We start from the raw sequence: 15,200 nt of genomic DNA, 5'->3' as shown, positions 1-15,200 counted from the left end.
AATGTAATCATAATCATCCTACATGATGCACATGTAGCCGGCTCTGTTACGCCTATAATGTTCTTTGCGTTATCTATGAGGAGGCAGCAGGCAGCACTGGGTCTCTATAGTCTTAAGTGTGCGTGCTTGGCTCCTCTCTGTCAATTCTCTTTCTTTCCAAGTAACAGCTACAAAATCTACTGGATACAATGAAGTTCAATTTCATAGACATATAAAGACATAGCAGCATAAATCAATAAAAACATAAACAAAACCTATTAACCATGATTATGAATAGCAACATTACAATATTGATATTGTCATACTTCATTTGTTTTACATATTGTATAAACATGGGGGAGATGATAGAGAAATCTGTACCTTGCATTGTGTACCATGTATGGTTATATGTTAGACGGCAGGGTCTCGCGGGTAACAGCAGGACAAAGTCATATGGATATCATGTGGAAAGGAGAGTTCTGTAAAGCTTTATCTAGGTCTGGTGGGAATCTGTAAACAACTAAAGGTGCCTCCCAAGGCCATCGATATATACCAGTGAATTTCTTTCCTTCTTCAGAATTCTGCGTACTCTCCGTGTCTGTAACATGTGGTCTGTTTGAGACGCTTGACTTCAACCAACCTCAGTCTATTGATAATTTATCTATCATAAATAATCAGTTATAATTAAACACATAGTAACTAAGACCAAGACCCATATTTCATTATTGTAACAATGATAAACATAGATTTACAATCAAATTACAATATTGATCCAGATTGAAGTCTGATTACTTTATAACTACATAACAGCGCTATAGTGTTACTATAGCAACCACACCAGCTAGACTGAGCTTATATAGCTAGACTGGTATGACTGGTATACACACATATCAGTCTATATGATAAAACCCAGTCAATGGAACAATTACACACACACACACATGCACACACACATTATAGATGCAATTAAAGTTACAAATTTTATTCAGCCTCTAAACTAGGCTATATTATATGAACATTAAAATAAATGTGAACATGTGGTGTAATCCACATTACAGGTTTTCTTTGGAAGGTGCAAGTGCATTTTCTACAACCTGAGCCGCACAGAGGGACCATGTAGTCCGGCTAATGACCAGCTCCAGGTCAGGATTTATTAAGTAAGAGCTTGAGTCAAGACTTTACAGAGACCTGCTAACACATTTCAATATACCCTGTTGATCACAGTACTCTATAGATACAATAAAATGCATATGTGTCAATACTTACAAAACTCATGCAAACACTATGAACATAGTGCACATGTAAAATATGTTCCCTTCATTTTTAACACGATCTAAGCTTCACCATTGTGATACCAGTGCACAGTGTCAACCTCCTCCAGGCAAATATAAATGTTAAGGTGAATTTCTTCCCATGAAGGGTGACCCCCAGGCCTTTCCAAGAAACCCCTCAGTTCATCATGGAGGCATCCATAGTCATGGTTGCCCTCAAAAATATCAGTCATAGCATCACCCCATCCCTGGGGGCCACAGTTTTAAAGCCACCAAAATCTACCACAGAAAAGTGGTGTGTGGTCAGAGGAAGAAATCATAACCTCATAAGTCATAACCTGTCTGTACTGACACTTTATTCTACCTTGTGAACCACAATGGATGCATGTAAAGCAGCCACAATGGCATAACTTTCTCCATGAAAACAAGCATTTTTCCTGGTACTTGGACCAAACTCAAAACCAAGAAGAGATTTCTGTCTTAGAGGCTAGACACTACAGATATATGACATGGGTGTTTTACTTCAAAGTGTGCAATTATGTCACCAGATACATTGTTACTTATCACAGGGGCTGCAGAAAGGCTAGTCCAATACTTAATAACTCAGTTCCAGGAAGTTTTTCAGCCAGTAGAAACCCAAGCACAATACCTCATTGTAAATATGTACTTATGGCCAGTTTCAAATGGCTGTAATCAAAGGGATGGGAGGGTCTGTGTTGTGACAATTCCTAATTTAAGTCAGATTTTACTGATAAACACCAATTCATTTTGTTACAACTCTTGGTCAAGGATCTGTGAGGGATAGTTTAATGGATTTTGTGTTTCAAAGCAACAAACAAGCTCAACAAATATTCCCTACCATACCACCTTAAATTTAGACCTATGCAGCAGGTTCTGAAAATCAGTTCATATTTTTTTGCAAATCAGTTTAATTTAGTATTGTATACAAATGTGTGAATAATGGTGCATTTCATAGTCATATGTGGACACATTTTATGAATCCAGTAAAATCTCCTGTTGTTTCTTTGCTGTTGGGGCAGTATTGTGCAGCAACAAAATCTGAAGAATTGGCACTCCCTCTTGAAAGTAAAGTTGTACAATTTCCTGAAAGATAATATTTTGTTGGAGTCAGCAAGTAGCCTCGTTTGGAGAGAATTTTATATATTTCCACAGTCAGCTTTGAGCTTTCCATAACAAACAATAGAAACAGTGTTGTCTTTAAATGACTTTTGAGAAGAAAAAAAACTGGCATAAATCTAAGTCCAGTATTGAGTCCAGTACAGAAATATGTAATAATTCAGAATACAAATCTTTGTCACTTTAGAGAAAAAAGAAACATTTGAATATAAAAATATTTCTACACAGAAATACAAGCTACAATTGACCAGCAATTGCAGAAAAATACATAAGAGCAATAAAAAACAATCATAACTTTTACAATAGTTCATTTTACTCATTAAATTCATGTTTTTATATGACATTTTTTATCAGGGTCGTTTTGATTTCAAAGCTGACTAATCACTGGATGACAGCTGAAAGCTTTCAGTAGCATACAGTATGTTCAATTCCTTTTGAAGGCACCTGGGTAAACAGCAGTTAAGTAAGTTAGTTACATAAAATGCAATATTATACTGTATGACCTCTGCTTTGAGGATGTATACATGTCCAACCATCTGAAGAACTTTTCCCCTCCATATAAGACTTCACATACTAAAATTCCTGCAAATCAGCCTCTATACAGTACATAATCTAACCATTCCCCCCTGCCATAAGGCCTAACCACAGTAGATATGGGCCAAATAGATTCTAAATGGCTGAAGTTTTGATACTTGAACTAAACTTGAAACATTTACATTTATGACCCATATCTTCACTGAAACAGCACTTTCCAGAGTCCATCCTACCACTTGGCAATTCCTCATAAAAAATAAATCTCCTTAATATTTATATATTTATATATTTAATATCTGTCTGCCTAGTTTCTGCTTCCATTCAAATCTGTCTACAAAACAAACATCTACAAGCACCACGTGAATACCATAAGGCACAACTATTATTTAGGATCAAGTGCAGCAAGCTGGTTCATTCTCCCCCACTACTCGACTTGAAGGCAGTTTCCGTTGTGTATGACGGCAGGGATACAGAGGTTAAGGTTAGGCACCCTCCTGTAGACAAAATGGAAGATCTGTGCACGAGGCCGGCTGTGCAGCTCGGATTTGATTCGTTGAGGGTGTGTATCCGGGGCGAGCTGCTGGCTGGTGTCCTCGGTGACCAGAAACAGTGCGTAGTTCTCAGGGTCGGGAATCTTGAATTTGAAAGCACAGAGTGAGCAGACCTCTTCTGTGGTGGTGTAAGGGTGGACGATCAACGTTTTGGCCGTACAGCCTGTGTCCATTTCTTGCAGGGCTACACGGAGATAGTTCTACAGAAAAAAACAAAAAGTCCTGTATTAAGATTTGGCAGAACAGACAGAAATCTCCACAATAAATAAAAGAAGCATTACTGATGAGTCGAGCAGAAAAAACAAACAGCTATAGCCATAGAAAGATATTGCATGCAGTTGTTAAAAGTTCCACTAGAGGGTACTTTCTACCCAACATACTGAACTACAGATTCAGATCCACATGCTGTGATGTTAGTAGAAACTGCAGATATGTTCCTTTTCCATGACGAGGGCCAAAACACAGCACCTTCCATGCACCTTCCCAAGGCCGAACGTGAAGTTTCGATTTAATTGGAATTGGTACAACTTAGACTCACTGCCTGGATGTTCAAGGTGGGTTCAGGTCAGGCGCGATACCTGAAAGTCGTCCACTGATGGCACTGAACGCTGGGCGGTGCGTCGGCGGTGCCACTGATGCAGAGTGTTCCTGGCCTCAGAGCTCAGCACTCTGGCTGCCTGCTCCTCCTGGAAGTTCTTGATGAGGGCCATGGCTCCGTAGGCGCTGGTCAGGTAGTAGCCACCTGGGACAGAAAGCAAAGTGAAATGTCTGAGGGATGCATGGAGAATGGAGAAAAAGACAGAGGACAGAACTGACAGTGAAACTAGGTGTTAGAAATAGACTCTGGAGTAACAACGTGCCTGTGAGGAAAATGAAAGACATATCATGACTGTTTATCTAGAAATGAAAACTAGCTGCCATTGCCAACACTTCCTGATTGGTAATACAAATGAATCATATGTTTGCTTTACGGTCAGAGAAAGATATACTCACATTAATGATTGGTATTTTTCAACTAATTTATTGACGTTTACATACATTAAGCAATTCTTACATCAGTTTATATGCCAAACAGGTTGATGTTGATTGGAAAATATTTCATTCTGGGAGCCTTTTTTCCTCTGAACCTGTTCCAACCCATTCAAATCAAACACGCCTGGAATTTCCTACCAGTCAGTATGGACCTCCCTTCCTATGCCTTAGTTTCTCAAGCTCTCTCACTGAACTGTCTTGTAAACTCAACACAGTCCTGATGAAAGACCAGTGTTACAATGAGCTAAAAAAAAAAAAACAAAGCACAAAACTTAAAAGAAACACATGAAAAATGACATAATCATCTGTCATGAGAAAAGTCTTTTTGGAAAAAACAGCAGTTGTCTAACATCTTTTGCATCTATTTCAGCAGCATGTCACTGTGGTTCTTCAAGCCAGACTTTGCGGCAACCATTAGGGACATTCCTAAGAGCTTTAGGCTGACTCATGTAAAGTTGGTAATATTAGTCACATAGCAGCATTATACTGTAACTGCTTAGTAAAATCCCAAAGTGAGACTATGTAACTAGAAGAAGAAATGACATTCTTCCTCTTACAATTGAAAAGCTGAATTCCTACGCAATAAACCTACATGTGTTCAGTTTCAATATTTGCTAAAGCATAACTTATGGTAGCTAATGTTATCTAATGTTTGCTAATTTCAAGTCAATATTACTGTGTACCATTATCCTGTAACTGCCACATGTGGCCACAGAAAATGTTACATTGTGTAGCTCTAAAATTAAGTGTCGACCAACACATAACCTATGTATAATAGTTAAAAACAGGCTAAAATGCTAAATTCTCATTCATTACCATAACAGCTTACAGACTGTTGACCGATTAAAACTGCATAGTTTCAACAATCATAGCATAAGGGGTTTAAAGTGTGTTTTTTTCCAAATTACTTAATAAGCAAAGAGTTAATGTTTTGACCTGTTGCACAAAAAGGAATAAAGTAGTGGAAAGTAGAGTTGTGTTTGTGTCCGCCTGGCTCTGTTTTGGTCTCCATCAACCCCTGAGAAAAATATCTGGCTCTTTAGCTGTTGCTAACTTTGTGCATTGTTTGGTGCTGGACAGGTATGTTACTGTGGGTTAACAGCTACCTGCTGCTGCTGGAAACAATATTGACTGATGCAGACCATAAAAACCAATACAATTTATTATAAGACACAAGGGAACTCCCGAATCGAGTGATAATTCTCTATGAGTGTTACCTTTGACATAACATGTAGTCATTTGACACATTGTTAACATAAAAATATTGATTAGAGCAGCTTTAAGAAACAAAATAAGGGATGTATAATGCATCCATATACCTTATATCACTACAATTACCTGAACACTGTAAAGGGGACTGTGACAGCTGGAAATAAATTCCACAGATGGCAAAGATTTCTAATACGTGACCCCCACCCTTCATCTCTAATGAAACTGAAACATTTCCAACATTTCCATTGAAACGGAGTCTTGCCTTCTGTTGACACCCATTTAAGTGCTTCCTCCTGGACAGACATTCCTTTGACCAGGTTATACAACTTACTGGAACTCATATTCAACTCACAGCACACTGTAATGTGCCTGACCTCATCAAGTTAACATTCAAAATTCTATAACTGGAGTAAAGGTTAACATCTTCTGGAAATTCAAACACCTACATCTTCAAACACCTAGTTTCTGGGTCTTTTGCTTTGTGCCTTTTTCATATTAGGGTCTTGTATTTTTAAAGGAATTGTTTAACATTTTGGGAAACACACTTGTTTGCTGTCTTTGCATTAAGTACAGAGCTGGAGTCACAGACATGAGAGGGTGCTATTTTCTAATGTTATATACCAAGAAATATATGGATCATGAAATTGAGCAACTCAACAGGACGTACCCTCTCCTTGAAGCAGAGATGGGTCCAGCAGCTCCATCATGTACTGGATATCTGTGTCCAGCTGAGGCATGTCGCACTGAGCCACTACATAGGTCAGCATGGGTAGGAAGTCATCTGCACCGTACATCCTCCCTGGAAGGAAGCAGGAAGAGAGCAGAGAGGCAGGTAGGTGTGGTGGTTACACACATTAAAGAGAGGGAACAGCCTGCAAACTCGATCTGAATCTAATTGTGAAGAAGGTCTTTCACAAAACGTTTTATATTGCAAAAAGAAGGCCAGACCTCTCAATACCTGAGTTATCCTGCATGATGGTGTAGATGAGTTTGCACACACGCAGCAGCAGTGACACCTTTTTCTCAGGGGAGTACATCTTCCTCATGTTTAGGAACTTGTGGCGGATTTTCTCAATAGCCACGGGGTCAGGGGGCACGGCCCCATCCACCCCCAGCTCCTGAGGCCTCTTGGTCTTAGCCAGGGCCAGATTTTCCCTCAGCTGCTGCCAAGCTCCGCTGTTCACCTGAAAGAACAAAAGATGGGCTTTATGGAGAGGCTAGTTTACCCAGTCGACCACTTCTGTTGCTAGTTAATGATAAGAAGAGTTTTTTGGGTTCAGTCACACAGAAACTAGAAATCCAAACCGGCTCTTTGGTGTACAGTATTCTTGAGACATACAAGAAAAAGCAGATGCTTCCTGACTTTGTAAAAATAAATAAATGAGGGGACAGAGTGACTCTTGTATCCTAAATGTAATATAGTCTTTTATATTTTTCCTGCTCTATCATCTCAACATCTCAAATATTAAAGTCTTATCAAGAGGTTACAGATCAATAATATTGTATATTTCTTTAAAATATTCAAATGTTTTAGATTAGTAAGCTTATAGGAAAGGAGTCTTCTCACCTACAAATTGCTTGTTTTGAAAAAAGTCATTATCTAGCAGAAAGAAAATCTCCTTCTTTATTAATGATAGTGTAGAAATTTCCAACAGTATGGAGACCAACTGTTTTACCGCCATTCTCATATTATTTCCCTTTGTTAATATCCATAGTCAAACATCTCCAAGCTGTGACATTGTGACCTTTAAACATAATAAGATCCTGTTCATCTCTCACCTGGAAGTCATGTAAAGCCACCTCGATCACGCTCCTCAGAGGCTTCAGAACACACTTGTGCATGGCCTTCTCTAGCACCTGGTCTGTAGAACATGACAGCGACACACACAGGCCACAGGTAAATGAGAAACAGGCATTTTTGATTGTTAAAGCACACCAATGGATCAAGACATTGTTTATTTTTGAGGCAAACAAATGAGGCATATTTTACAACCACAAGTGTGTCATTGAGTATTGTGTAAAACTGATGACAGAACATGAAACTGAAACTGTTCTGTCAGCTACTATAAATGTGATAAACACTACAAATATTGGACATACGGGAGATGACACCCTTCATTGGAAAGCACTGTTTGGTCAACCATTTTATCACACAATAAATTACAGTCAGTATTTCATACAAAGACAGATGACAGCCCAGCCAAACAATAGCATGATTATAACTTTACAGAACCTAATCTCATTGGCCAGTGATACACACTGTAGGATTTAGCTGGCCTCAAGCTATATTAAGTATACTTTCCTGCGCTTTGCTCTTGGGACATATTTCCAAACATGTCCAGTGTTTCCCCTTGGTTGACTGCTTTGGGCTGGCGGGGGAGTTGGGGGGGATTGTTGGACGATGCGAGGCAGAGTGAACTCAGCAGCCACACATTTCTCTGTTCTCTATTTCTCTGTTTAGTGTCCTCATGATAGGGTAACCCATAGTCTTGAGAAGCTGCAGCATTTATTAACTGAAACACTGTAGCCTATATGGTACATTTCCTGCCAGATTGACAACTTACTGCTAACTTTTTCCTCTGCTCCGCTCGCATTCATGGTCACTTTTCTGCCGCTCGCTCTCTCACTCAACCACTCAATCGCTACGCATACACATTACCACTACCCTGTTCCTTAAAAGGAGCTTCGCTACCAAGAGTTTCCCAGGCAACAACACAGAGGTTAACTCATGTTTTAGTACAGCGCTGCACAGACTCCCAAATGCTATTGAGTTCCGAATGAATGAGTATTTGGTGTTATTTTTGCCATTAAAAATTAATTTTTTTGGCGTGGCGAGGGTTCTCGTTGGCATGGCAGCCGTACAGTTATACAGGAAGCACTGATGTCCTTTATTTTCCATCGCTATGCACTTACAGTTTGTTACAGTAAATGTTTATGGGCCTCATAAATACTACAGCCTCACCCTGGATTAAGGTTAATCCTTGAAGGTTTTAAACAAGAGTTGTCCATCCAGCTTCTAACTGAAAATGTCTAGCCACTATCTATACATATAAACAACATGAATAAGTTCTAAAACAGCATTGTATTAAAAAAAAGCAAAATAAGTGTTTTATCCAATCTGAATTCTTTCTAATTCTTAGTTCACAACTTTAAGCAACCAAGTTAATAAATAACCAACAACAAAACCCCAGTTTGACATTCAAAGAACTTCTAGATAGATTACACATTTGCTATTTAGGTAATGTAAATGGCAACCTGAATGATTAGTACCCTGCTCTTTGAAAGAGAGTTTGTTTTATGAGAGTCTGACCTTGAAAAAGAGTAGAATAGAGTATAACATTCATCCAGTTAACATGCAGTTAAAAGTTAGACCTCTACAATGGCTCCGTCTGTACCTCAGATCTATGTACATAGGCTTAGGGTAGTTTAGGCAAATTTCCTGCCCACCTCAGCTATGTCCAGCATCTCGCACTCACACAATTGTGTCTTATTGTTCCCTGGCAGCACTGACACAACTATTCATGCTGCACCGGCATCCCCAGCCTCCAGGCAGTGTTAATGCCACGCTTATACAATGAGCTCCACAGAACCAAATACATGTTTTGCAACGGTGTAAACAAGTGAACATGTACATGCAAGAATTGATAATAAGAATAAGTTTTTATGGAGAAATGTTTTGCCTTTTTGGTGAGTCAGAGGAATGCCAGAGAAGCAAGGTGTGAATGTGCTCCATTTACAGTAAAACATGACAATCCTCCACACTCTGTTCAAGAGCCAAGCATTGTGGGCCACCTCAGGTAAAGGTTTGGCAGTCCTTTATTGCACGCTGTTAAGACAAATAAATCGAAAGTCATGCACAAGGGGAGGCCGGAGATGTTTCCAGAGGCTGGACTGCTAGATAAATCCGTTAGATCCTTATGTGTACACAGGGAGTGGTACAGAGGATGCACAGGGACACACTGTTGTCATACCACACACACACACACACACACACACACACACACACACACACACACACACACACACACACACACACACACACACACACACACACACACACACACACATTTTCTGACTCCGGACTTCCCAGTTCCCTCCAGAAAGGCTCATTTCCTTTGTATATTGAGCAATGTTTTTTATCGGGCGCTATCTGGACCACAACCTGTACAAAGGCTTCCCTCAACTGAAATTAACTGTAGAGGGTCTATGAAGTAAGGTCATATACAATGTATACACACACAAACAAGCACCAACACTCAAGGCTGAAAAATATTCGAAGCAAAGTAAAGGCGAACTTTAAATTTGTGCCGTCCACTGACTTACAACCCAGAAATGACAGCCTTTCCTCTTCATTCACATCCTCCCTCTAGGTCTTATCTTATGTTGACAGTCTTCCACCCTCCCTTGACAAACATTCAATGGTTGACTATTCTACATCTTGACCTCACAAACAAAATGTAAAGCTTTATATTCTTTACAGACACTCAAAAGTTAGGATTTAAGGTTCCCTCTTTAGTACAAACAAATAAGATCTTTGACATAATTTTTAACATTTCTTTCTCAAGATGACTTTTATCCATAACATAATCGCACTCTACTTAATCTTTCTATAAACATTCTAGATGGGAGCACAGACATGAGCGGAGCTCCACTTCTCCTTTCCTTTAAACATATTGTGTGGGATTGTAGCATGACGTCAGCCAGACTGTCTGCTTGCTGTTCGAGAGTTCTCTGCTTTGTCTTGTTTTTCCAGGGGAAATGAATCAAGCAGGTTTTGATTGTTGTTTTTTGTTGTTTTTTTTCTCATGATTGTGTATAGAAGACTTCAAACATGGAAGTATTGTTATTATCGCAAAGAATTCCAATTTAACTTTTAATTCCAAGCCTGCAGTACAAAACATCTTTGCATTTCTTCACATTTCCCTCATGGAAGGCAACATTTGTGAGCATGAAACACTTTATGTGCATGTCTGTGGTCTGTTAGCACAACCAGAATGGAGCTCTTCTCTGTCTCTGAACAAGGGTTTGCTGTCATTGTTTACAATGAACAAGGGATGAGAGATGAGTGCAAAGACATACTTACATATTCATGCAAATACTCTAGTCCACAATAATCTGATTCTCAAAGTTCTCAAATGAGTCTGAACACACACAGCTGTGCAAGAATTTTGCCTCAGTAAAGTAACTTTAAATCAGAAACTATCTGATCAGAGAATAAGACGAGTAGGAATCTGACCATTTGATGCCAACTTTCAGAACTTGACAGTTTTTGATACTGTTTGCTAAGGGACACATTTTAGGTGGCACAAAAAAATAATTGAGGTTTGATGAAAAAATACAGTTCAATAAATTTATGCCTTTCAAAATGAGCCTCAACATTTGGCACTGCGCTGTGAGCTTATGCCAACAGGCAGAGGCCAAGAATAACTCATTGGGGCACAGCACACTGGTATTTCTGTAACTCAACACCAGTTCTGAAGCAGACTAATATGGAAAGCTTCAACTAGTCTGATTCCCAATACAATGACAAGCCCAGGCACTCACAAAACATTGTCAATGAATTAAGTCATCTTGAAATCCTTTTTTGAAGAGGTTTTACTTCCCAAATTATATTGGAATGAAAACATTAGAGAACTGAATGCTGTCACAGATGGATATGACTAAAATGCTCACATACATGCAACCACAAATACATGAGCAGATTATTTAAAAAAGTCTGCCACATAAATACACACTCACCCACCATACAACCAACAAAAGTTACATTAACTTTCATGAGTTGAAAAATTCTCAGACCTCTAGTAGTAAGACTGTTTGACCTACCGATCTGATCTTCAGGTATGAGTGACTCTATAGGAGGGTCCAGCTCAGAGCTCTGGCGCAGGTAAGCCTTCATCTGTGTCATAAACTGCCTGAGAGTTTGCAGAAAATCCATCCCTGATGTGTGACAGCCCCGGTTCTCCTGAACAAAGCTGATGTAGTCCTGGACCAGGGAGCCAAAATATGAGCTTTTATCCCTGGACAGCTCAGCGATCCTTTTCACCGCCCGTCTCTCAGGGGTCATGAGGGAACTGAGCATACCGCTCACCTTGCGGAAGCGTCCTTTCAAGGCCCTGGGGAGAATAAAGGATCCTCCACTCAGACTCACGCCAACCCTTCGCCTCCGCGCTTTGAAGGACGGACGGAGGCGCATTTCTAAGTCTGCCTCCAGGCCGACCCCATAGTCCTCCTCCTCTTCTTCTTCTCCATCCTCATCATCTTCAGTGCTATCCTCCACTGGGTCTTGATGATTAAGGTGTCGTGGCGGGCTGGGAGCCAAGCCCAGGGAGAATCCAGGAGACTGTGAATATTCCAATGAGTCAGAGGAAGAAGTAGACATGCTCATGTCACTGAGCCGCTGGCGTCTCCTCTCACTTGGGATGGACAAACCCGCGTTATTCTCCAGTAGTACATCAGCAGGAACAGAAGGAGGAGGCTGGCAGGGTGGAAGCCTGGCACGAGACAAGGCCTTGGCGATTGTCTCATCGTCCAGGGCAATGTGGCAGCGGTGGGCTTCCAGATCAGGTTTTTTAGGTCTTGGAGGTGGTGGGTTTGAAGGCACAGGGATTGGTGAGCTGGTAGTTTTGGATGGGCTGCTTTGCTTGGCACCCATTGGTGGTCGAGCAGGTGCTGGACGCCTGCTGGGGGACTGTTGTTTCCTTGGAGCCACAGCAACGGTCTCTGGCATGCTCTTGGGTCTGGTGCTAGGTGCTGGAGGTCCAGGTGGAGGTGGAGCAGGGCGCCGGCGTGGCATTGAGCGGGGAGGAGGGGGACGAGGAGGAGGGGAGCAGGATTTGCTGTTCACTTTGATCTTGTCCGAGTGCTGGTCGCTCTCTTGGTTGTTGCTTGCCAGCTTCACGGACGCTTTCTCTGCATTCTCTAGGTTGTCATCAGATTTGACAGCATGTGAAGATGAATCTTCCTCACAGTGGTGGTGGTGGTGATGAGTCTGGAGAAACAGAGGGTTGACGAAGCAGAGAGGACCACTGGAATGTCTTCTCTCAAGATGAAAGGAAGGTGGAGGAGCGTGGGACCGTAGGGTCGGGGGCGCACTGTCACAGTGAGCCCCAGTGTGTCTCTCCAGTGACCCCTCGACCTCCCTGTTCCTGTTAGTTCGCTGGGGGCTGAGGGTACGGCTCAAAGGGCGACAGGGACGGGGGGAGGTGCGACGTTGACTGCACAGTGCAGAGTCCCAGAAGCCTACAACACACAGACACAGAAATACTCAGAGGCAAACATTAACCAGCTTTAAGCTAGAGACATACTTCCCTTAGAACAATCCAAGGTTGATTACAACCAATCCAACAGTAACATGGATCTCGCATGGATCTACACAAATCAGTAACACATCACTGCAAGAATGTAAAAGAACACATACAGCATTGTCAACTATTTCTCACCAACAGTTAAGATGTTTCCTAAAAGTTTTCTCGTCTGTCTTGCTGCTTGCTCGATTCCTTCGTGTTGCTGGTGGCAGAAGTGCGCTGAGTTCAGCCCCGTGTCTTTTGGCTCTGATTCACAGAGTGTCGACACACACCCAGAGAGAGGGAGTCGCCCATGCTAATCACAGAGTGGGAGGGCGCTACACACACACAGTGCACAGTTCCAGTTCCTCCACTCCTTCTTCCTGCTCTGTTTTCCTCTCTCATATTTTTACCCTGAGATGTATTTCCATGTAGCTCTTCAATGAAATACATGACTAGTTTTTGGAGTGTTTTTCTGTTGCTGAATGACCATTTATGTTGACCATACAATGTCCCATAACACTGTAGGACATTTGCTCCTATTTTGATGCTTTTGTCTGCATTTCCACTGAATCATTCCATTGTTTTCAGTTATTTGGCGAGATAGGCCTCAACATGCTAACATGTACAGCTTTAACAACCCCTTGAAAAGAAAGATTCTACTGTATTGCAGCTTAAATACTGAGATACAACACATTTTTTTTAACTAAACTGAATAAAACAGGCAACAAATCATGCTCACGCACAGTTAATACCTGCATAAGCCCAGTGATGACTGGTGCTGCAGCCTAAAAATGGAAACATTAACTCTTGCATTCCTGGGGCAATAAAGAAGCAGGATCCAGCTGGTTTCATATGTCTTATAATGTCTCAGTGTCGGGAGACTGAAATCTGCCTGTGGTATTCTTTATGTACCACGTGAGCAATGACCACCTGACACTGTGGCTCTGCCTGTGGAGCAAGGCTGCAGCCGGCAACACACTATTATACACGATACAAATATGAGTGCTGTTCTCTTTGATTTATGTGAATTGTTTTGTGATATTTATATCAAAAAATAAATTTTCTTTTGGTCAGCATGAATGAATAAAGGCTGGTCATTCATAAAGGCTGGGTAAAAACACTGAGGAGGAGTGGAATTATCTGTATTGTAATAACTCACATGGTAATGTACATTTCCACACAGACTATATATAAAGATGGACGTAGTGAGGTGGGATGTCACCCGATATGCAATGGAGCCGGGTGTAAGCCATGGATGTATTAAGAGAACTGGATACGGCAGACTTGCTGCCAATTTTTCCTAGTGGCCACTTGCAGTACTGCAGTGAAAAAAATCCCTTGCTACCCAAAAGAATTGTCCCCATAGACCACCATTATAAAAGATTCTTGACAGGACAACCAGAGCTGCAAATAAGGTCAATTATTACTCTTTGTATTGTGAATTTTTAATCCAAAAATGTTTTATATTTGTAAAACTTTCCTCACACCTAGAAAAGCAATTTTAAAATCCATGACGGCATCTCAATGTAAAGTCTAGGATGGGCTGAGCAGGAACTCTCAGGCAGTGCGAACATTCGCACACGGCAGACATCAAAGCTACTTCTTCAGATCTCATTAATGGAGCGATAATTTCCAGAATGACCAGCAGCACACTTATTAGAAGGCCTGAATTTAGTGATTTTGACCAAAATGATGTGTTGGTCTGTGAAAATTATTGACTTAGTGTTTCTAGAGAGACGTTAACACTTTTTGAATGGGAATCAGCTGGGGCCAGCGTCTAGTGGCCATCAGTGGCATTGTCCTTTAAGGTACTTCTGCATTGGCTTCAGCCATTGTCATCTGTACAACAATAGAGTCATGTCATACCTACCACTCCGTTGCTCTGAGTTGATCTTTTCAACGGAAATACTTTTTTTCTCCACTAAGTAATTGCAATCACTTAAACTTTGTTGTTTTTTATAGCGTGGTTAAGTTGCTGATGATAAATCTACTCACTTCCTGCAAATGTTTCAAAATTAAAAGTCTATCAGGAACAGGGGGATTGTGCCTTTTGAGACCCTGGAAGGCTTTTAACATGAAACATCTGTTCAGCAGGTGGGAAGTTTCATGGATGATAATTTAACAGCAATCAGAAAACTGCAAATGGAAGCAACTGAAAAGTATTAGTGCATAAAAACAGTATTTCTGTTAAAAAGTAA

At 40.8% G+C, this 15,200-nt stretch overlaps 1 protein-coding gene across 2 annotated transcripts in view; it reads right to left on the bottom strand.

Annotated features, from left to right (window-relative positions):
* Positions 1–940: 940 nt before the first annotated feature.
* LOC121905678 (ras and Rab interactor 2-like) overlaps positions 941–15,200 on the bottom strand; it is a 38,735-nt gene continuing 24,475 nt past the window's right edge. Inside the window, exons 8-13 of one of the 2 annotated variants that reach the window (XM_042424120.1) lie at positions 11,540–12,955; positions 7,496–7,578; positions 6,675–6,900; positions 6,384–6,515; positions 4,051–4,214; positions 941–3,672 (exon numbers count right to left, since the gene is read on the bottom strand). In XM_042424120.1, the coding sequence (XP_042280054.1) occupies positions 3,346–3,672; positions 4,051–4,214; positions 6,384–6,515; positions 6,675–6,900; positions 7,496–7,578; positions 11,540–12,955 (2,348 nt within the window). In that variant the 3' untranslated portion in view covers positions 941–3,345. Of the gene's footprint in view, positions 3,673–4,010; positions 4,215–6,383; positions 6,516–6,674; positions 6,901–7,495; positions 7,579–11,539; positions 12,956–15,200 lie in introns of both variants that reach the window. The other variant, XM_042424128.1, reaches the window with a different exon arrangement.

The sequence above is a fragment of the Thunnus maccoyii genome, chromosome 2 (genome assembly GCF_910596095.1).
Source record: "Thunnus maccoyii chromosome 2, fThuMac1.1, whole genome shotgun sequence".
Classification (NCBI taxonomy): Eukaryota; Metazoa; Chordata; class Actinopteri; order Scombriformes; family Scombridae; genus Thunnus; species Thunnus maccoyii.
This window is presented reverse-complemented; position numbering and strand designations above follow the sequence as displayed.